Source organism: Bos javanicus, chromosome 13 (assembly GCF_032452875.1).
Source record: "Bos javanicus breed banteng chromosome 13, ARS-OSU_banteng_1.0, whole genome shotgun sequence".
NCBI classification, from domain to species: Eukaryota; Metazoa; Chordata; class Mammalia; order Artiodactyla; family Bovidae; genus Bos; species Bos javanicus.
The window spans coordinates 1,495,673-1,519,584 of record NC_083880.1 but is presented as its reverse complement, the minus strand read 5'-3'; the positions used below and the strand labels follow the sequence as shown (position 1 = coordinate 1,519,584).

The 23,912-nt window shown below is 40.1% G+C and overlaps 1 protein-coding gene and 1 non-coding gene across 3 annotated transcripts in view; both read right to left on the bottom strand.

Moving 5' to 3' along the window:
* PLCB1 (phospholipase C beta 1) overlaps positions 1–23,912 on the bottom strand; it is an 857,319-nt gene that overhangs the window by 125,754 nt on the left and 707,653 nt on the right. For both annotated transcript variants that reach the window (XM_061435580.1, XM_061435581.1), the window contains exons 24-27: positions 12,428–12,560; positions 10,510–10,563; positions 6,714–6,933; positions 921–1,101 (exon numbers count right to left, since the gene is read on the bottom strand). In XM_061435580.1, the coding sequence (XP_061291564.1) occupies positions 921–1,101; positions 6,714–6,933; positions 10,510–10,563; positions 12,428–12,560 (588 nt within the window). The remainder of the gene's footprint in view (positions 1–920; positions 1,102–6,713; positions 6,934–10,509; positions 10,564–12,427; positions 12,561–23,912) is intronic.
* TRNAW-CCA (transfer RNA tryptophan (anticodon CCA)) lies at positions 13,694–13,766 on the bottom strand. Its single transcript has one exon. It is a non-coding gene; the product is annotated as a tRNA-Trp (tRNA).

Sequence of the window (23,912 nt, the reverse complement as noted above, 5' to 3'; positions counted from 1 at the left end):
GCCTGGCAGGCTACAGTCCACGGGGTTGCAAAGAGTTGGACACGACTGAGCAACTAACACTTTCACTTTCATTAAAAAAAAGAAAAAAATGGAGTGTCACAATTACTGAGAAAACGTTTTGGAGGACAAAACTGATCATTCATGGAAATGGTGGCATTTCCTTTCATAGGGAGCCTCAGAAACTGAGTGGACAACATTCCATACTGGCCACTTAAATATTGCCTTTTCTAAATCTAGGCAAGTGGATTGTATAAACTTTTCTGCTCTTTTTATACCACTGCAAAGCTACACTACTGCATAAAAAGTGAACCTTTATTTGCAGTGTGTTCTTAATTTTCTTAAATATAACTGTTTTCCAATTCCTTGTAAGATTTTCAAAATATCCCCCCAAATGATTATAACCAAGAAATGAATTAGTGAAAATAAAAATAAAACATAGCCTCATTGGAGAATAGAGAAGAATTTGGAAAAGATATTAGAATAATGGAATTTACAAAATATTAGTAGGGTGGATGCTATTTGCCTCATGTAATTTCCATTTCTAAGAAATGATGTTTTGTTGCTTTTTAAAATCCAGCTCCTGAGTTTTGATCATGCTTTTATGTCAAGCATGTGTTAAATCACATGTCACAATATGGATCTGAGAAACGCATCTTACCTCTCTCTATAACCTGGTAACAAAATAAGATTATTCAATAAGGAAGCAAAATGAAAGTGCCAGCCAAACTTGCTGCTGCCTCCTGTTACATTATCCAAGAGCATCAAACATGTATACCTATGGCCAATCCATGTATGGCGAAAACCATCACAATATTGTAAAGTAATTATTCCTTAAATTGAAATACATAAATTAATTTTAACATTCTTTATAGAGAAAAAGGTTTGGGTATAGACACATAAATCACATTTTTAAGGCTTACCAGTTTAATGTGTTCTCGTTTCTGGTATTTTTCGCTATAGTATTGCTCTTGTCGAAGATTAAGCAGCTGCTGCTGCTGTTTGTCCTTCAGATCTACTAACTTTTGGGTCATTTCGGCATCCAGGGCAGCAAGGTCTTGCTCAATTGTTGATGAGACGTGGTCAGGGCTACTGGGTTCTGATCTGCAGAGACAAAGAGCTCGGCTCACAAAATGTGCAGTTCAGAGCAAGGTAGAGAGAGGGCTGCTCACCAAAGTCCTTCCTAGAGAGAGGAATGTGTTTGGAAATAAATAGTCAAGTGGTTGAGACAGAGGCTGATACCCCAAGGACAAGCTTAGCAAGAGAGGGTCTCCAAACACGGAAAGTGGAGGAAATTTGTGTTGCTCTACAAAGAGGTAGGGGCTGAAAAGGAAAGCCAGGTAGCTAGGGTTCCTCACGATGCTGCCGAAGAGGATAAACCTCCTTGGGAAAAACAATGTCTAATAAGGACTTTTTGAGGCTTTTGTTTTTTTAACATAGGATGTATAACACAATTCCCAGCTACATCTCTTCTATGCATTTCCTATACATTTCTGTATAGGAGAAATGCTGAATTTTGCTTCCAGATGATGCAGATTGACAACAGAGAGCATAGGCAGACGGCACGGCAACACTCCCACCTGACATGTTCTGTTTCTTGACATCTTTTAATAACAAAGATTTGTCATTAACATAGTTTTCTCTGGGAGCTGAACCAACTTCATTGATATCTCCACCCAAATAGCACTTTGGTTCCAAGAGAAAGGAAGATGAATTGAGTTCATTATAATACATTTGTCAAGAGCTCACTCTGTGCAAGGGGAGTTCCTTTGAGTTATTCATAGAGAATTACACAGATATTTAGAAGCTTAGGACTAATGTTGAAACAAAACAAAGCAGTTCTCACTAACTTATTATTGTGCTGAAGTATATAGTGTGGTTCCTTCAAATTTTGTGCTCTTACTTCTTTAGGTCAAATAGAGAGGCGGTGTTGGAAACAGTACTAAGAGCAGGTCTGTTCTTTTCATTTACATAGAAACCTCTGCAGGAAGAACCACCCAGAACATCAGATTCTGTCTCTGTGGTTTCACTTGTGACCAAGTGGAAGAGGTTTCTTGGATCAGCTGGTACTGATTCCTCTTGCTTTCTCTTTGAATTAGGCCAACACAATAGTGCCATATGGATAAGCAGTTGGTTGAAGCTAGTGTTAAGATCCTAATTTGTCAAATAAGGCATTCAGGAGTCCCTCAAAGATCTAAACATCAGCATGGCAGCACTGAAGTTGCCCTCTATTCTGCATGAATATAAGTCTATTTATCAGCATCAGAGTGTTGGTGGGGCGACCTCCATCTTGGCACGGACATGAGATACATTTGTCATCTTCTGTAGCAGGAAGTTGGTGCAACCAGAACAGAGGTGATGCTTGAATGAGTGACAGCCACGCCAGCAGAGGCACCAGGGTAACCTTTCGTGACCACTCAGCAGGTAACAGGGGTGCTCTGCTTGGCTTCTGGCTTTCACAGTAAGCCAACAAGAAGGCACAACCACCTCCAGTTTGCATCTGAGGAAACTGAGGTTCAGTGAGGCAACTTTCCTGAGGACACAGTACGAGGGAGCGGCAGTGCTGCTTACCACAGGACAGCCGTCTAGAAACTGCAGTCTATGCTCTGGGAACAACACAGTGCCCGATGGAAACCGTCTGAATGATCTGCTCTTTGCATTAGGTGAAAGCTCAGTTGAGATGATGGGTATTTGAATAAGAAACTAATCTAATCTAATATTTCGCACACGAAACTTACAAACCAATGTACCTCAGTAAAAAATACATCTAAAATGTAGTTATTAATTCATTTGAAAAGAACAAGCCCATTACATATTAATATGTATTAATTCCCTGAGCTTCCCTGATGGCTCAGGTGGTAAAGATTTGCCTGCACTGTGGGAGACCTGGGTTCAACCCCTGGGTTGCGGAGATGCCCTGGAGGAGGGCATGGCAACCCACTCCAGAGTTCTGGCCTGGAGAGTCCCCATGGACAGAGGAGCCTGGTGGGGTCGCAGAGTCGGACATGACTGAGTGACTAAGCACAGCACACACACACATATATTAATATATTTTGTGAAAAATAACCATACTTTCTAAACACAAAGAAAGTTAGTGGGATTTTATGGACATTGCATCCATTTATTACTCTGAGGTGTTCTCAGGATTTTTACATGTATCATAGGGAGATGGACAAACAATCAGATCTCAGTGGCTTTGCCTCTTGGAAAAAAAAGTTTCTCCTGATGTATTTTCTGATGCTAGATGCTTAAGAATTTTTGTTTGTTCGTTGAAAGAAAGTATATAAAAATAACCAAGGGATGATGTTTCTGCATCATCTTCAAAAACAAGGTTGAAGACATTATTCCCTGTTGCCTAATGTTGCCTGCATATGATCCAAGAGATGCATTGAATCTTTTTCTTTGTAATTTATTAGTGATACCAGGAAAATGTTTCTTCCTCTTAGAAAAGAAAGCAAGTTTCCTTTAACCAGATAAGGAGAATTATCTAACCCATATTTCCTTTTCTCAGAAGCTAAGAGCTAACTTCAGGGTTCAAGGACAGAAATTACATTAAAAAGTTAGTGCTGTCCAGTTGAAATATAATATGGGCCATGTATTTGATTTTTTTTGACATAGCTATCTTAAGAAGAAAAAAGAAATGAGTAAAATAAATTCTAATAATGTATTTTGCATAGCCTGATCATTTCAGTATAGAATTAAAGTAAAATCAATATATGTTAATTTAAAAACATGAGTTTTTTAGTGAAGTCTTTGAATTCTGGTGTGTATCTTGTACTTGAAAAACACTTTAATTACAGTGTGCGCTGTTTGTGGCTGGTGACTCACGTACTAGGCAGCAGGTCTGGCAACTGCTGTGTGCATGTGTATGCGTTTGGGGTTTTTTTCCTACTTTTATAGGATTTTTTTTATGTCTTCTATGATAAGTTATTTCAGTATTCTATTGGAAGTTTGCATGATATGACTTATAAGTAAATAAATATAGGAATAAACAAATGACTACATACATAGCACTAAAAGAGAAATTCAGGAGAAGTTTTAGGCCAAGTTTTCCTTAACTGTTTGTAACTGTGGGTAAATGTTAAGCCTTTAGTTTTCAGATTCCTCCCTGAAGAATTGACAACAGTTCACCTAGATGGCTTCTAAGGCTGCTCCAGGTCTAAAACATGAGGATTTTGCAGATTTAAAAAGCCCATGTACTAGATTTTGATTGTTTTAAAGTTAAGCACATGTTAAAACATATGTCACAAGATGCATCTGGAAAAGGCCTCTTACCTCTCTCTAACTTGGCATCAGGATTGGAATACTGAGTAAGGAAGTAAAAGGAAGGAATGGTACAGTCTTCCTGACTCAGTTTTTATGCTCTCATATTTTCCCACATTACCACCTTAGGCACACTGGGGTGATAACTGAATAGGTCATGTTCACTGCTATGTCCCCATTGGTTGAATGAATGTGTGAGAGATGCTTCTCCCCAGAACTATCTGAGTACCTGGAGCTGTGGGGCTTAGGCCCTGACAAGGCATTATCTGGACAGAGGTTTGTGGGTTTCAGATAAGGCAGCAAAGGGTAGTAGAGATTCTCTTTTCAGTAAGACCAGTTGCCCCTTCAGTGAGGTTCTAGTCCACAGCAAAATGTCATATTCCCCAGGTTGCAAGTTGCATGCTTACTTGCTTCAGTTCAGTTCAGTTCAGTCGCTCAGTCATGTCCAACTCTTTGCAACCCCATGAATCACAGCACACCAGGCCTCCCTGTCCATCACGAACTCCAGGAGTTCACTCAAACTCACATCCATCAAGTCAGTGATGCCACACAGCCATCTCATCCTCTGTCGTCCCCTTCTCTTTCTGCCCCCAATCCCTCCCATGGTCAACTCTTTGCATGAGGTGGCCAAAGTACTGGAGTTTCAGCTTCAACATCAGTCCTTCCAATGAACACCCAGGGCTGATCTCCTCTAGAATAGACTAGTTGGATCTCCTTGCAGTCCAAGGGACTCTCAAGAGTCTTCTCCAATACCACAGTTCAAAAGCATCAATTCTTTGGCGCTCAGCCTTCTTCACAGTCCAACTCTCACATCCATACATGACCACTGGAAAAACCATAGCCTTGACTAGACAGACCTTTGTTGGCAAAGTAATGTCTCTGCTTTTGAATATGCTATCTAGGTTGGTTATAACTTTTCTTCCAAGGAGTAAGTGTCTTTTAATTTCATGTCTGCAATCACCATCTGCAGTGATTCTGGAGCCCCAAAAAATAAAGTCTGACACTGTTTCCACTTTTTCCCCATCTATTTCCCATGAAGTGATGGGACCAGATGCCATGATCTTAGTTTTCTGAATGTTGAGCTTTAAGCCAACTTTTTCACTCTCCTCTTTTACTTTCATCAAGAGGCTTTTTAGTTCCTCTTCACTTTCTGCCATAAGGGTGATGTCATCTGCATATCTGAGGTTATTGATATTTCTCCCGGCAATCTTGATTCCAGCTTGTGCTTCCTCCAGTCCAGTGTTTCTCATGATGTACTCTGCATGTAAGTTAAATAAGCAGGGTGACAATATACAGCCTTGACGTACTCTTTTTCCTATTTGGAACCAGTCTGTTGTTCCATGTCCAGTTCTAACTGTTGCTTCCTGACCTGCATATAGTTTCAGTCATGTTCAAATCTTAGCAACCCCATGGACCGTATGGAACCCATCAGGTTCCTCTGTCCATGGGATTTTCCCAGCAAGAATACTGAAGTGGGTTGCCATTCTCTCCGCCAGGAGGTCTTGACGACCCAGGGATGGAACTTGTGTCTCCTGCATTGTGTATCAGCTGCAATATGGCTAGTCAACCAGCTGGTCTTGGGCCTACAGGCTAGAACTCAAGGGTAGAACTTCCTGTGTATCTAGTCTCAAAACCTGGTCAAATAAAGAAATTCACAAGCAAAAGTGAACTGAGGGGACACCAGAGATGTAGAGAGAGGAGGGGGTTGGGTGGCGTTCCTTCTTGCAGTGGTATAGATCCAAAACATGGTACAAAACACTGAAAATTCATCACCTATATTTCAATGAAAAAAGTCAAGCAAAAACCACAAAATGACAATTTGCAAAGGAAGAAATATTAATTGACAATAAATATACCAAAAATTCAACTTAATAAAGAAGTGCAGATTAAGATACTAAAAGCATCACTTTTTCCTCCATCAGTTTGCACTTTCATATCTTGCTGATAGCTACAAACTGAAATAGAAATGTCTTTAAATTGATCTAGGGATCTCATTTCTAGAATTTTAAGAAAATAATTAAGAATATGTGAAAGATTTATCCATTTATCACTACATTCGTTGCAATGCTGCTGCTAAGTCTCTTCAGTCGTGTCCGACTCTGTGGGACCCCATAGATGGCAGCCCACCAGGCTTCCACGTCCCTGGGATTCTCCAGGCAAGAACACTGGAGTGGGTTGCCATTTCCTTCTCCAATGCATGAAAGTGAAAAGTGAAAGTGAAGTCGCTCAGTCGTGTCCGACTCTAGCGACCCCATGGACTGCAGCCTACCAGGCTCCTCCGTCCACGGGATTTTCCAGGCAAAAGTACTGGAGTGGGGTACAACCCTTATGTTCAACAATAGAAAATCATTTAGATAAATTATAGTTTGTGCATTAAAAAAAATTGAAAATGCACACAAATAACTCTCTTCCTTTATACTATAAAACAAACAAAAAATACCCATTCAACTTACTTTTTCTTATTGTCCTTTTTGGCTGTCTTTTCCAGAGCTGCTCTCCTTCTCAAGTAGTCGTTCTGGATTTCATTGTATTTTGTAGTGTGCTCTTTGATGAGGTCGGTGGTTTTCTTGTGGTGTCTCTTAACCAGGTCTTTCATTTCCTTGTAGTGCTTCTTTTGAAGTTTCACAAACGACTTCTGCTGCTTTAGCTCTTCAATCGTCTGCGCTTCTACTTCTGCAACAAATGGGTATGAGAGCTGAGAGGGTGGGAGGGCTGGGCGGGCAGAGCCGCAGCTGCTGAGCAGTTATCTGTCTGACCCTGGCCCACAGGCTGGAGGGCAGGGCTTGGAGGTTGGACGGTGCTCCCGGCTGCTGGCTATTGCGTGCTAACTTTGTGACTATGTTACCAAATTTCTCAGACTCAGTTTCTTAACTGGTAAGTTTTTTAAATGTTGCTGCTAAGTCGCTTCAGTCGTGTCCGACTCTTCGTGACCCCAGAGACAGCAGCCCACCAGGCTCCCCAGTCCCTGGGATTCTCCAGGCAAGAACACTGGAGTGGGTTGCCATTGCCTTCTCCAATACATGAAAGTGAAAAGTGAAAGTGAAGTCGCTCAGTCGTGTCCGACTCCTAGCGACCCCGTGGACAGCAGCCTACCAGGCTCCTCCGTCCATGGGATTCTCCAGGCAAGTTAGGGTTCCCCAGAAACAGAACCCAAGGGAGGGATTCAGGCATGTGTGATCTACCACAGGGGTCTCAGGAGGGGAGTGAGGGCAGCGGGTACAGAAGCAGCAGCAGCTGATGCGGTCTCGGCCAGGGTCTGCTTCTGCCTGACCCCAGGGAGTGCTCTGCAGCTATGAACTATAACTACAGGGTCAGTTTCACCTTGAAGCAACATACTTGGCAACGACAGTGGGAGAGGCATAAGCTCCTTGGAGAGGGGGCTTCATTTCAGCTGGGGGCAATTTTCTTTCTTTTAATGAAAGACCTCCTACACAATCTTCATCTATCCCTGTGGTTTGCTGCTGCTGCTGCTAAGTCACTTCAGTCATGTCCAACTCTGTGCGACCCCATGGATGGCAGCCCACCAGGCTTCTTCATCCATGGGATTTGCCCGGCAAGAGTACTGGAGTGGGTTGCCACTGCCTTCTCCGTGTGGTTTGCTAATGTTTGCAAATAGCACTACACCTGCTTTGATACAAATCTTTGATGCCTAGAACATCAAATGCATCAGGGCATTGTCAGAGACACAGCTGTGTAACAAGTAGCTCAAAGGGATATAATGAGATATGCTGCATGATTGAGTACCTGACACAGCAGCTAGATATTTCTCACATGAGAAATCCCTCTTCCCGATCAGTGTGCCTTCCGTGAAGGCAGTTTTCAAAAGCAGAGGAAGTTCTGAGCTGTTAGCAACCAACGTTCACTACAGCTGGGAGCTGGGAGCACCAGATGGCAGAGGCAACTTGGGTGGGCACCAAAAGGATTCACTTCAAGGATCACACAGTGTCTATTTCTTAAGGTTGTTATGGTGATGGTGAAAGAATTAATGCAGTTTTTAACAGTTTCTGGCTTAACAAATGTGTGCACAGGTTCTTGAGCACCATTTCTCGGGGGCACTATTCACAGGATGGACATGGCAGGTTTGTATGTTTCTCACAACATTGCTCCAGTATAAATCAGTAAGATGAAGGAAGGTCCTTAATGTGATTTGCCCAAAGGCACCATGAGGTTAGTGGTAGCTTACATGACTACATAGTGTTTTATTTAATGCCAAGAAAACACTTAATGTGACAGAGCCTGAGCTTAAAACAGTCTGCATTTTATTGATTTATTTAATCAATTTTAGAATATGCACTTAAAAATATGTTAACATTTCTAAAACTAAGATGCATCATATAGTTAATGGATAGTCACAATTTGTTGGTGCTTTTCCTTCTAGGCACTCCATGAGTAACGGGAGACCTGAAAACGGACGGTGCCTTAAATTCAATGAATTATCATTTATTTAGACCTGGACTAAGTCATGGTTCACATGTTTCCAATCCTTTGATGTGAACTTTCCACTTCTGGGAACAAAAATAAGTTATTATAAATATTTAGCACTGTCAAGAGATTCAGAGATAATATATGCCATGAATAACAACAGACCTAAATAGAAAATGGAATGTCTAGTGGATAAACATTGATATCAGAGTAATAATTTATGTTCTTAAATGCTAAGGTCTTTAAGCAATTGAAATATGCTTCCCTTTTAATAATGGATCTATTCTCCTGACATTCAATTCCTCTTGAGAAAGAGGCCAGGGAAAGAAACACGTCCATTTGTTTAACAGTTTCCCTCAGGCCTGAGTGAACGTACTATGGTTGCATAATGACTTATTATGTTAAAATTTATAATCCTAAGGGATCACTGCCGTTTTGGTGACATATTCAACCCCACTTCTTTAAAAATGATGTGCAATGTGTCAGCTGTGGCAAGTTTTAGGAACAAGGCTCCAGGTGTTCCAATTTATGATTTAAAATAATCCCATTGAAAGTACTATTTAAAAAAAAAAAAAACCTGTGGATAAAAGGCTACTTTTTGAATATGTCCTTAAACATAAAGAAAATGTCCATTTATATAAGGAAATAGATAGCACTCATAAGCAAACCACCCTGATACAATCACTGCTAATAAATCGATACAAATACCCACTTTTCATCCATGCATTTGTGTATTTTTAAATAATATTGCAATCATGCTCTGATTTATTTTTTCTCTTGTTTTGTGTGTGAACATTTCATTGTTTCTCATGGAATGAAGTCTATAAACACATGTTTTCTTTTCATACATTTCTAAAATAATTTTGATGCATATTTTATGTGTTATTTTGGTGAAATCATAAATACACATTCCTTTCACTTTTCACAAAGTGAACAGGCTTCTATAGCCACCACTTAGACCAAAATCAGGATATTATCAGACCCCAGAGGCCTCTTTGTGACTCCTGCCCTTGCACCCAGCCTCCATGTAGAATCCAAATCCTTGTTTCTAAGAACACAAATCACTTTTGCCTGTTTTTGAACTTTATGTAGCTGGGATCGTAAAGAAAGTGCTCTTTTGTGCCTGTTCTCCTTTCTCCAACATTATGCTTATAAATTTCATCCATGTAGTTCTGTGTAATTGTAGTTTATATCTACAGATGAATCCTATTTTATTCTGTCACTGAACCACAATTTATTTATCCACTCTCCTGGTTATGGATACTTGGGTTGTGTACGGTTTGGGCTTCTGACCTGTAGTTCTGCTTTTGGTGTACATTTCTGTTGTATATTGGGCCAACATGCTACATAAAGCTACACATTGCTCACTGTATTAAAGAAAGGTCATACCAATTTTAGTCCTACTAGTTTAAGAAACTTACTGACTATAAGTAGTTGCAAACTGTATCATCATTCTCAAACACCGTGTATTCTATGGTCACAAATAGTCCATATTCTGCATTTCTAAAACATGCTTTATTGTGGGTACTTCGGGAAGACTGCATTCCTGTTCATTGGGTCACATGTCCAACATGAAACTATTCCTTGATTCCAAAATATATGAAAATATGTTATTTTTTATATCAATAAGGTCCTATCTACCAAGTATGGTTACTTCTCTGTGATTACATTATGTAACATGGGTTGAACCAGGATATATCTGTAGATGGTTTTAGAAAAGAAATACCAATCATGTTATATTTCAAAGATAAAATTTCCTCCCCTCTAAATACTTACACTGTGTAATATTCAGGTGTCTAAATCCATAGGGGGCAAGATGGTATTTACCTGTTAAAACACTCTGAATAAGATCTTCTGTTTTGGCAGGTGCCTTTACAGAACCTAAAATAAAAAGACAAAATAAATAGCCTCCTATAACTTTTAAAATTATCTTCTTCCTGTAAAACAACGTTTGGCTCTGGTCTCTAAGTTTCTTTATTACAGATTACAAATTCCTGAAGAAAATTATCCTAAAAACATTCTAACACATGTCTTCATTTTGTAATTTTGTGTCAAACAAATTAAATGTGAACCTATATGCTCCATTTATGTAGAGAAAGGACATCTCTCCACTTTGAATCAAAACTCTGTCAACAAATTCAGTTTTGACAATGCTACCGCCACCTTCTGGCAAAATCAGGAGTGACAAGTGAAGACCACTGGTAGGTCAGCAGGCAGGAACAAAGTTGCAGGCAAGACCTATTGGGTGCCAAAGTCACTGGTTAAAAGTTTAAGGAGAAACAGGATAGTCTCATGGTCTTGAAGTCTCTCCCCCAAGATATTTATTAACTATAAGGGGAAAAGTACAACTCTAAGTGGGGGAATCAGGCAGGTGGCACCTTAATCAAGTGACCCAACATGAGGTACAGCAACATCAGGTATTCCTGACATGATGCTCTGAGAACAGCATCGCTTCTGTGACGTTCCTGTCACAAATGCACACCTCCAGTCTACCTGTGAGAAAACATCGGGCCAATCCAAGTTGAGATGCCGTCTACAAAATAACGGACCAGTACTCTAAAAGTACACAGGGCATGGAAAAATGAACAGACTGAGGGACTGTTGCAGATTCAAAGACGCTAAGGACACATGACAATTAATACAGTGTGGGATCCTGAGTTGGAACCTGGAACAATAAAGACATTAGTGGAAGGCAGGTGAAGTTCAAAGTCTATGGTTTAATTCAAGGCACTATGCCAATGTTAATTTCCTGGTCTGACTCTGACCGATGTTAACACCAGAGAAAAGGAATCCATCTTTGTAATGTATTCTGTGTTGTTTCAAAAATGGTTCTAAAACACCCAGTTAAAAAAATCAAATGCTAAAATGCTAAGTTTTATCCTACTCTCAAAAGCACAAGGTTATTCGCTATTTAAAAAACTTATTCATATTCTAGAAACACACAGAATGTTTGTATTTGGTACATAAAATCTTCATTTGAAAATATCACGTCTTGTTTATACTTGTCACTCCTTAATATTAATCTCAACAATCTCCTTTCTTAAGTAGCCTCCGTAGGAGCAGAGAAGCTAAAGGGAAGAATTTTAGGATCATGGAGAATGGTGTCAGTTTTGCCTTCACTCTACATTAGCAACATGGCCTTCAAGAAGTAACTTGTTTCTGCAATTTAAAACTGCAATTTATTCATCTGTACTGTGGGGACGATGGTGGAATCAGCCCTCAGAGGCCTGGTCTGAGAGTGAAATGAGATAATCCATGTGAAGGGCTGAGCATGCTCAGCACGTGGTTGGCACTTAAAATCAGTGAAAAGTGAGCTGGAGAAAGACGGGAAGGAATTCTTGGCAGAGACTTAATTTAGTGAAGCAGAACTAAGAATGTACTTCTAAAGCATAAAGTATAAGGTGTTTGAAGAACCCCTCAACACCCTGCCAGCAGATGGACCAACATCCATTAATAAATAAAGATATGGGGAATCTGGGTGATATTTTGTTTTGGTTTCACAAGTTATCAGCAGAGCCCGATGAGCACTTACGAGTCTCATAAAGGACTTACGAGTCCTTCTTTCTTTCCTCCCTCCCTTCCTTCCTTCTGTTATTCATCCCTCAGCAAACATTCCTGGACCGCCTCCTAAGTCCATGTGTCTCCCTCTCCTCATGATGCTAACTCAGTCATGCTGCCCGCTTTTAGTGTGGACACACTAGAGACTGCTGTTTACGTAGTGCAGCTCTTTCCTCGGAATGTTTACCTGGAGCTGGCTGGCTGTGCAGAGCCTGGGAGGGTGGTTTGGGTGTCAGGGATGTTGTGTGATTCACCCCGTTTTCTGCTGGAGTTGGCCTGGCTTCACTCGGAGCTTCTGATGGTGTTTCCCCAGGATCAGCCTAAAATCATAGACATACTTTCATTTTCCACACTTCTTACAGTTCTTTTGTTATCTTCTGAAACTCACAAAGTTACATTTGATGCCATTTCCACAACGCATCTGGACTCTGAAATATCACATTTGAATCTATGTGGAAAGCAGGATAAAAACAGCATGGTATTGAACCATGATTGTGGTAGGTTAATTGTATTAAAGCCCCAATATCTATGCCTTCCTGTGTTCTGGCCCTTGAGTGTGTCCTCCCATACTGACAGTGGAATTGAGCATGTGATTTGCTTTGGTCAAACGAAAGAGTAGCAAACTTAATGTAAGCAATGGATGGAAAAGCCATGTGCAAATGTTTCTTCTCTCTCTCAGACCCCTGCTATAGCCATGGAGCATGAGAATCCATGTGGAGGCGAGCTGAGTCACACAGGCAAGGACATCCTGGACCAGGCAGCCCCAAGCTGACCATGGAAACTTAAGTGAGTCCAGCTCAGATGAGCTGAGACTAGTCCAGATCAACAGAACTGCCCAGCTAACCAAATGACTCATGAACAATAATAAGCAGTTGATGTTGTAAGCCACTAAATTGTAGGACTATTTGTTATGCAGCAGTAACCAACTGACAGTGGTTATAAGTGTTGATTTTAGAGTCAGACTTATCTGGGCTATAAGGCCCTGCCACTTATCAACAGTGTGATATTGAGCAAGTCACTTAACTGTCTGCCACTCATTTTTCTCATCTTTATTGATGAGGATATGTATTGGACTGGCCAAAAAGTTCATTTGCATTTTTTGAGACACCTTACAAAAAAAAACTCAAACTTTATGGCCAACTCGATATGTACTGGGGATCATATTGTCTACATTGTAATGCTGTTTAGAGAATCAAGTAAGTTACTATTTATAAAGTGCTTAGAATAATTCCTGGCCCAGAGTATATATGTGCATGTTAAAGAGACAAAACATTTAAGCTTGTATAACACTACCAATGAATAATAGTAACAAATACATCAAGTGAAAGTGAAGTCGCTCAGTTACGTCCGACTCTTTGCCACCCCATGGACTGTAGCCTACCAGGCTTCTCCATCCATGGGATTCTCCAGGCAAGAATACTGGAGTGGGTTACCATTTCCTTCTCCAGGGGATCTTCCTGACCCAGGGATCGAACCTGGGTCTCCCGCATTGGAGGCAGATGCTTTAACCTCTGAGCCACCAGGGAAGCCCTATTAACATGTATGAAATTTCAAGACTTCCCTGGTGGCTCAGACGGTCTGTCTACAATGCAGGAGACCTGGGTTTGATCCCTGGGTGGGGAAGATCTCCTGGAGAAGGCAATGGCAACCCACTCAAATATTCTTGCCTGGAAAATCCCATGGACGGAGGAGCCTGGTAGGCTACAGTCCACAGGGTCGCAAAAAGCTGGACATGACTGAGCGACTTCACTTTCACTTTCTATGAAATCTCTACTGCATTCCCTGTAGCAGCGAGTCTGCTATGCACTGTGCAGAGCAAACATTTAATGTTTGATGAATAAATGTTGATCTTAATAAAACAGTTGCCTCCATAATTATATACCATCTCAGTGGTGCTTTCTGGGGTTCTACAATTCTTTTCTCAGAATTACCTTCTGAGTTCAGGGTGGATTTTCCTGACAATGAGGCTACCCCAATGCTCTACTTTGCAGTATCATTAAAAATATAATTAGGAAATGGCCAGAAGTCATTTAGAGCCCAATGTTATGACATTTTGTCATGTAATTACAGAAAGCAGGTTGTATTACAATAGCATTTTTAGAAAATGTAAGATGAGAATGAAAATAATTACTCTCATTGTCACAAGTGGCTTTTTTAAAATTTATTTTAATTGGAGGCTAATTACTTTACAATATTGTAGTGGTTTTTGCCATATAAGTGACTTTTAATCTGTCTCCCAAAGCATCTTTAAAACATGTTCCAACACTGCTTTTGGTGATGGATGGCAAACTTATTTTAATTCAATGAACAATCCCTGTTTACCTACCACAGCCTGCTCTGCTCAGAGCTGTGACGCTGAGATGCAAGAGATGAGCTGGGGTCAGTGGTGATGGTGGGGCAGGGAGGCAAGAACCTAGGCCTGTGGAACTCACGATACAGAACGCTGGCTTCTGAAAGATGGCTGCTCCGAAGGGGGAAGTTCTGGTGTGTGTTATTCAGTTACATCCATCAGGAAAATTCTCCTTAAAATCATGATGCCCAGGAGGGGATTGCATATTTTTTGTTCAGCAAGAGATTGCAACCTGAAGGCTTATGGTTCCACTAGAGTGCATGGAAATGCTAAGTGTTGCCAGATTTTAAAATGAAGGAGATTTTACCTTAATAAAATGGATTTCCTACTTCACTTGAAAAATCATATAGGGTACCACTGGACCTGCAATCTCACTCTGGATGAGAACAGAGGGGTTTCTGCTCCTTTAGCACAATTCCATCTTACTCATTTACCTGCCTTGGTCCTGTAGTCACTGGGTTTGCAGGAGACACTTGAGAAGAATGAACTATCAGAGATGTTTGACCACAAAATTCCTAAAGAAAGTGTATTTACATTGCACAGAAGAGAGCTGAAGTAAAGGGAGTGCTGGAAAGAGGACTGGGTCATCAGCAAAGTTACCCCCGGCTTTGTCCTCTGGCTTGAATACTGTGAGGGAAAATTTTACGCCTCCCAGTTGTAGGGGGTCTCCACGGTCATCAAACTCAGCCACCTGGGAAGTAGGGACAGAAGGTGCTCTGTTCCATGGGCAATCTGGAACCCATTTATATCCAGGCAGGTTTCTGGAACCATGAGGGGAATAAACTAGATTCTTTCCGGTATGACAGCTAGCTGATACCAGCCGTCTGGAGGAAGACAGGGAAGAGGACAATTTTGATGGAGCAAAGAATGGAGGTGGTGGAAAGTCAGTTTCCATGAAGGCAATCATGTGTGGCTGCTTTTTGGCAATTAGGAGGAGTGTCAGGGGCCCTCAGGCTGGAGGCATATTCAAAATGAACGCAGAAGGTTATTTCACCTGTATCCAGTTTGCAGGTATTCCATGCCAATGTGTCCCCTTGGGAAATCAAGTTCAATCATTAACTCTAGTTGAGATGCAGGAAATAGAAACCTCTGCTTATCAAGGGTGTGTAAGACAAAGCCCTTACATTCCAGAAATTGATATAATGTATGAATTCAAAGAGATTTTTAAAAAAGCAGATACATGTTGGCTTTCCCTTAAGAATCCACCTTGCATCGGAAGGGACACTGGTTGGATCCCTGATCTAGGAAGATTTCATATTCCTTGGAGCAACTAAGCCTGTGCACCGCAACGACTGAGCTCAGGCGCCCAGGAGCCGGTGCTCTGGGGAAGCCACCGCAGTGGATCGCAGACACAGGACAACGAAGCGAAGCCCCCACCCCCCGCAACTAGAGAAAGCCCGTGTGCAGGAAGGAAGACCCAGCACAGCTGAAAAATAAACAGATTTTTTTTTTTAAAGCAGTTTAACGTTGAGGAAATACAACTGGCAAAAATTTTGTAGTTACAACTGAGGATCAAGAGATCGTCAAAGCCTGGAGCTGGATTTGGGGCAGGCTCTGGATAAATGCTTGGTCCGGGGGTCCTGCTCCAGGAAGGGCAGGCTGCATGGCATACATAATCCCAGGGTCACGTGGGGCCCCTCGCACTGTAACAAGCAGTTGGTAGAAATGATGGAGATGAGCAAAGCAGACGAGATGGAATGTCACAGGGCGAAGTGAGGCTGTGCCCAGACCTGGAGAAGGAGCCACTTAGAGCGGTGACTGCTTTCAGCTCGGGCTTCCAGGAAAGTTGGAAAACTGCGTTTTTGTCAGCTGTCTCCCATTTTAAAACCACTGAGAAGCCAAACAAAGCTCATCTTCAGAGTGCATTTGGCTGAGAAGCTGCGCACCTGGGCCCTGCGCTCGGAGGAGAGAGCTTGCCAGGATTTCAGTCCGTCGGGGCCAGCTGTGGGCCCACCCGACGGCTGGAAACCGAGTGGGTGGGGCCACCTGCCTGCAGTCCCCGCCCACTTTCCTTATCGGGGCCAGCAAAGGAGGGCAGAATGCTGAACGCTAAGGACTCGGGGTCCCTTGTGCAGACTGACCCTTGTCAGAGACCTCTTAGGATTTCCTGGAAACTGATTATAAGCTAGTGAGAATTTATAGTGGCATAAGCATCAGACTGATGCTTAAAATATGTTGCTAAAGAAGGGCAGTATATACAGATTTGAATTGGCATCTCCCTGATGAAGATCACCATGTGCCAGACACTGTCACACATGCCAGCTTCATCTCAGCCAGCAGGGAAAGCAGTCACTCAACTCCATCAGACGGCGGAGATTAGTTGTTCAGTCGCTCAGTCGTGTCGGACTCTGCGATCCCATGGGCTGAAGCATGCAGGCTTCCCTGTCCTTCACCATCTCCCAGAGCTTGCTCAAACCATCAGGGGCATTAGTAAGTGTCTTTACTAAAGACTTTGTTAAAAATCACTAGTAACTTGCTGGAAGCCACAATGTTAACAGGGGCATTAATGTTTGAATATATGTTACAGTCTAAAGTCTAGGTTTTTCTACCGCATTAGTTCACCCTCTATTCTGATAAGAGCAACTTAAGCAACCATAATAGTAACTTACTTTATTGATGAGCTACAGAGATGTATAAATGTAAACATTATTCTCAAAGAGCTTACTCTGTTGTACTAAAAAAGCATTCGTGTATTAAAAATGAGTTGAATAAAACAGCTAAACACAAGAATTTGTGGGAGGGAGCCCAATGCAATACTATAATTTCTAATATCATTGAAAGGTTGGATAATTCACATGAGATGAAATGCAAAAACCAGATCCCTTGCCCCACTCACAAGCATAAGTGGAAGGCAATACTTGTGACTTTATTTCTCCCCAGTCCAAATATTCTTTTTCATGAGTTAGAATAAAATAAACCTGCAATCCTTTCTCATTGCACTGAAAATTACAATAGAAACAAAAGAACTAGAAATATTTTCTCAATTTAATGGCAAGACTCTTGGGATCCAATTAAACAAATTTTCAAGGAAAGAAGTTTCAGAAGTTTATTTCACTTGCACTAAATTTTGCTTACGTGAGTAGAGAAAAATGAGTTACAACAGAAATAGTTCACTACTCTCCAGTGGCCAAGTGGAAGCATTACACTATTTTTCTTTCAAAACATGAAATAGTAGATGTTTTTAAAGCCAAGATTTTATAAAAAATATTTTTATTCTTCCTATTTCCAATATGAACAGAAAAACCTTAAAATATAACATAAGTGGATCAGTAAAAAATATAACTAGAAAAACCATTTTCACAAGTTTTAGAGGAGGAAAGGCTACGTGGAATGCTAGCTAAAAAGACTTCAGTCCCAGGCATTAAAAATTGGGTCTGACGATGAAGCAATAGAGAACTAGGATTTAGGGAATTTAGTGAGGAGGTTCATATGGTAAAGTAAAAGGTTTTCCAAATACCAGATGTGTGACTAGGCTATTGGTAGTGTTGGTGTTCTGCCTGAGTCATCTAAAAATACAAAAGTAATTAGCCTCCAGTTAAAATAAATCAATTAAAAAAAAAAAAAAAACCCACAGTGCCTTCCATGTCATTGTTAGGATAATACTATCTTCACTTGGATGCCAGATGGGTGAAGGCAAGGGCAAAGTCATTACTGTCTCCAGAATATTTAGGTCAAGGCTCATAATTTCACCATGTAGAGATCTAGTTCACTCAGGATTAATTCAGGCAGTGGAAGTGGCTACATCAAAACCAGCCTTTCCCTTAACAAAGAGCTTTCTTAAACACCTGTACAATTGGTACCTTAAATTTATACTACTTGAGTGAAATTAGATTATGTATCTGCCCCACATTTCTAAAAAATTTACATTTCTAAAACCTGTATCCTAATGTATGTGTTCTAAAGCACTGAGGGATGATGTATGCTAATATTTGCAGCCTACTTTTAAATGCATTAAAAATCAGATGGAATAATGAAAGAATAGAGGGGTTATATATGTGATCTATATATCCATATATAGATGGATATATATGTGATAAAGAAAATGCATCAAAATTGGAATTGTGGAATCCAGGTGATATACGGGTGCTCTTTGTATAATTCTTTCAACATTAGTGCATGTTTGAAAATCTTTATAATACGTTATGACAAAGCCTCTATCTTTTTAAGAGTCTATCAGAGTGAGTTAGAAGCAAAAGACAGCTTTAAGGAGCTGAGCAAATTCATTTGTTGATTTCAGTTTTTGTCATCATATGTGTCATCATCATTCAAAGAAACTATCAGCATTCACGAGGTATCTCTTTGATGAAGCCTTAGTGACAGCTGCAAGTTATATGCATATGTGTGAATTTTAATTAAAGTCAGTTTCTTTCTCCAGACTGTAAGGACTATAAAAGCATCTGATTTTTCTAATCATTATATCTCTATATTGCCCAGTATGGAAACTGACACAGTGTGTTAAAAAAACCCAACTTTTATTAAAATGAATGCATGAAGAAATCGTTTGTTTCCTCCTCATGTATAATCAATAAACGAAGTATTAGTGACAGAGTCCTGAAATTAAAGAACCACTTGAATGTTATGATAAAAAGATATTTTTTGAATGAATGAATCAATGGGTGAAAAACATGAAGATGCTGCTCTTCCTGTTGTCTGTGGTTAGAGAATCTGCATTTAATTCATAGTTGCAATAATTTATTTAGAAGGAGATTAAATGGTGACAGGACATAGCTCTGCTGAGTATTTTGTGTTGCGTATGTTACTCTTTTTACCAAATTTAATTTATTGGAAATATTTTGATATAGTCTCCAAAGAAATCAGCAGAAACAAACTCTTTGAGTCAGGCAGAAATCATGGATTTCTCCTTTAAAGAAGTCGTGGACCAACCACCCTTCACATTCATTTTTTTTGTGTCTTTCATATTAATTAAGTGAAATCATTTGGCAATGACTATGGCCTATCACTCACAGAACATATTCTGGGTCTGTGATGACATGGAGGGTGGGGTGGGGTGTGTGGAAGGGAGACGTGTATGCTTGTGGCTGATTCACATTGTTGTAGGGCAGAAGCCAACACAGCTCTGTGAAACAAGTATCCTCCAATTACAGAAAAAGAACAGATTCTGGACAATTCCCCAAGAAGAGTTTTTCCTGTCACCCTTCCCAGTTTCCAGACGACAGTTGAGAATGCATAGAATTCTTGACTTTGTAATTTCATTTTGATTCCATGTGGGGAGAGCCACGTGCTTGAGAGACAGACATAGGGCTCCAAGCCAATGGTTCTCAACGTGTGGCCCTGGACCGGCAGCATTAGCGTTGCTGCAAACTCGTCAGAGTGCCAGTTCTTGGTCCGTCCCAGATCTGCGGAACCAGAAACTGTGGGGGCAGGCCCAGTGATCTGTGTTTCTAGGAGCCATCCAGGTGATCCTGATTCACAATAATACTAAAGTCTGAGAGCTCCACTACTCAAAGCATGATCCAGCAGCACCGGCATCACCTGGAAGCTTATTAGAAATGCATAATTTTGTGCCCTGCTCCAGACCTATTAAATCTGAATTTGCAGGATAGCAAGATCTGTATGCCAGAGAAGGCAATGGCAACCCACTCCAGTACTCTTGCCTGGAAAATCCCATGGACGGAGGAGCCTGGTAGGCTGCAGTCCGTGGGGTCTCTAAGAGTCGGGCACGACTGAGCGACTTCACTTTCATGCATTGGAGAAGGAAATGGCAACCCACTCCAGTATTCTTGCCTGGAGAATCCCAGGGACAGAGGAGCCTGGTGGGCTGCCTTCGCTGGGGTCGCACAGAGTCGGACACAACTGAAGCGACTTAGCAGCAGCAGCAGCAGCAGCAAGATCTATATGCAGATTAAAATGTGAGAAGTCTTGCTCTAAGGCAGAGTGAAAAACTGTCATTTTTTAAAATTAGTGCCAAATTCTTAAATAGTGGATAAAGTGTCAAGCTTCCATCTTGGAAAACTTAAATGGCATCCAATGCCTTATTGATTTTAAACACTATACGTTTTTGAGAGCACCACCTTTTTGCTATTGGATTATTTTACTGCCAAAATTCACACTAGACCGTAGGATATTTTTCATCCTGAATAATTAAACCCTTTGAAGATGGCCAGTGTGCTACACACAGAACTAAGAAGTAAATGGTTTTAGATAAATTTCAGCTCACTTATAAGAGCATGGGTGAGAAAACTAAAAAAGTAGGCCTCTTGGAATAACTGAAATTTGAGTATTAGCAAATAGCTTTCTCTTTCAACATTAAAAGGACGTGAAGATCACTCACACACTTCACCTGTATCATGCACATACAGATGATAGAGGGCTAGCAGGCAGTGTACAAATTAACCTAACAGATCCCACATATATAAACCGAACTCTTTGAAGAGTCAAGTGCTAATAATATCCAGTGATTTAAAGGAAGAAATCTTGACATTTGATTAAACAGAATATTGAATTCAAAGTATTACTATTTAAGGTAAATGTCTTATATTCCGTGCTCAGTCTTCCAGGTGACCTGCTAAAGGGGCCAGAAAGATGAACAAGGGCTAGTCCTTATTAAAGGTTAGTAGAAAACTACAGTTTTGTTATTGAGGTAGTGCAATGTGGTGTAGTGTTGACCTTTGCTACTCAGGGTGTGAGCCATGCAACGATGCTATCCCATCGCTGGGGCTTGTCAGAGATGCTGAGGCCCACGTCCTAGCCCAGACACACTAAACCAGGGTCAGTATGTTGTCATGATGCCCTGCCCTGCACATAAACTTCCAGCAGTGTTGATGTAGAACATGAGTTCTGAAGCCAGATTGCTTGGATTTCAATCTCAGTTCTGCTCCTTAGTATCTGTGTGGCACTGGGCAAGGAATAGAATCAGTCAGTGCCTCAGTTTCTTCATCTGTTAAGTAGGAATAATAAATAATCATTAAGAAATACGGACATTTTAGGACTTCACATGTGTTAATAGATGAAAAGGGTCAGAATGGTGCCAAGTTCACAGGAAACACTCAGTAAAATATTTCTTCACTCCTTGTGCTGAAAAGAAGTCATGTTCAAATAGTGCATTTGGAATATCACATACTATCTTGCAGTCAAGCCACTGGATATTTACTTTATTCTCTTCAGAGGTTTATTTTGAAAAAGAGAAAATAAAAGTGCTACTGATATCTCATTAGTGACATCGCTCAGTCGTGTCTGACTCTTTGTGACCCCATGGACTGTAGTCTACCAGGCTCCTCCATCCGTGGGATTTTCCAGGCAAGAGCACTAGAGTGGGGTGCCACTACCTTCTCCAGAGGATCTTCCTGACCCAGGGATTGAACCCAGGTCTTCTGCATTGTAGGCAGACACTTTACCGTCTGAGCTCATTAGTCATCTCTAATAACCACATTAAACTAGTAGAGCTGTGGAAAATTTATTTTTAATTAAGAACTTTTGTAAAGGAATACTATACATTCATAGAAAACATGCTAGAATGATGACCACCAAAAATGTTAACCTGATCTGCAAGATTACTGAGAGGCCTTTTTGTTTCTTTATTATGTTTTAAAATTTTTATACACCATTTTATCTAGAGAAGTAACTAAAAATATTATAAAGCCTTACTAATGACTCAGATTAGGTAACTTTCTACGACTTTACTAACCCACGATCCTGATTTATGACTTTAAAAGAGACAAAATAAATTCAGCAACTCAAATCTATTATTCCTTAATTTCTAATTATATACTGGAATTATATATATATATGTAACTATATATTTTTTTTCACATGATCTGAAACAAATGTCTATTGTTCAAAGCAATGGGGGAATTTTTAAATTTCCTACTTTTTTGGTTTGCCAATTACCTATGAAGATAATTTATTAGACTATTATAATTCTGGGAATATTTTGTAGTTCAATAATGTCTTTCATTTTCAAATAGAAATGACCTTTATAACTACCAAGTTAAAAGGATTATACTAAAAAAGTCTTTGCTGCTAAAATAGTGTCTCCAGTGTCTGCCATGTCCTAGATAGAATTTTCTTTTGAGAAAACCATAGTTACTTCTTTTCAGTGGCCTCATTCAAACAAACTTACATTATTACAAGACAAAATAAAGGGCATGCTGGTGTTCAAAGGTGTGAAATGCCATTTTTCTCGCAGCACTATATGGTAAGGGCAAATAATTTTTCTTCTTGAGTTTTAGAAATGAGGTCAGTTAAGGGTTTAGACATTTCAAAGGAAAAAAAAATGTATTTTCTACAGGACCATGTAAAATTTATGCGATTCAATGTGAAATTTATGTGATTCAATGCTTCTAAAATTATTTCTGAAACTGAAAATGTTCAAATATTATTTGAGTGTAACCAACATTATACATTTACTGAAAATCCTTATGACCATTGTTTTAGAGGAAAAACAAAAGTAATGTTGACCTAAAATTCTACTTCTGTATTTTTATATCCATTATTCTTATATTCTCCACAAATAGCTTTTATTTAAAAAAAAATTAAAGTATAGTTGATTTACAATGGTGTTAGTTTCAGGTTTACAGTAAAGCAGTCAGTTATATATATATATATATATATATTTCAGATTCTTTTCCATTATAGGCTGTTACAGTTCTGTTTGCTATGTGTGCTGTTTATCTATTTTATATATAGTCGTGTGTATCTGTTAATCCTAAACTCCTAATTTGTCCCTCCTCCCTTTCCCTTGGGTAACCATAAGTTTGTTTTCTTTCTTTTTTTTTTAAATTTTATTTTATTTTTAAACTTTACATAATTGTATTAGTTTTGCCAAATATCAAAATGAATCCGCCACAGGTATACATGTGTTCCCCATCCTGAACCCTCCTCCCTCCTCCCTCCTCCCTCCCCATACCATCCCTCTGGGTCGTCCCAGTGCACTAGCCCCAAGCATCCAGTATCGTGCATCGAACCTGGACTGGCAACTCGTTTGTTTTCTACCTCTGTGGGTCTATTTCTGTTTTGTGAATAAGTTTATTTGTATCACTTTTTAGTTAAGTAAGACAGAGAAAAAAAATATTACATGATATCACATATACGTGGAATCCAAATAGCTTTTTGGTATGTGGTATCTGGTGCTTTGAAAGGACAGTGACATAAAAGATCTGCAGTCTCAAAGGCCTTAGGTCTCCTACTCTGCAAAGTGACATTTTTCTCAGTAGAGAAACAGTGTCTAACTGTTTCATTACAAGGCTTTTACCTCTATTACTATATTATATAAGCTGAAATTGGTGGTGTCTTGAAATCTCTTCAAGTCACAGCTTACTCCTTGGAGAAGATGGCCAACATCTAGGTACAAGTCGATGATATA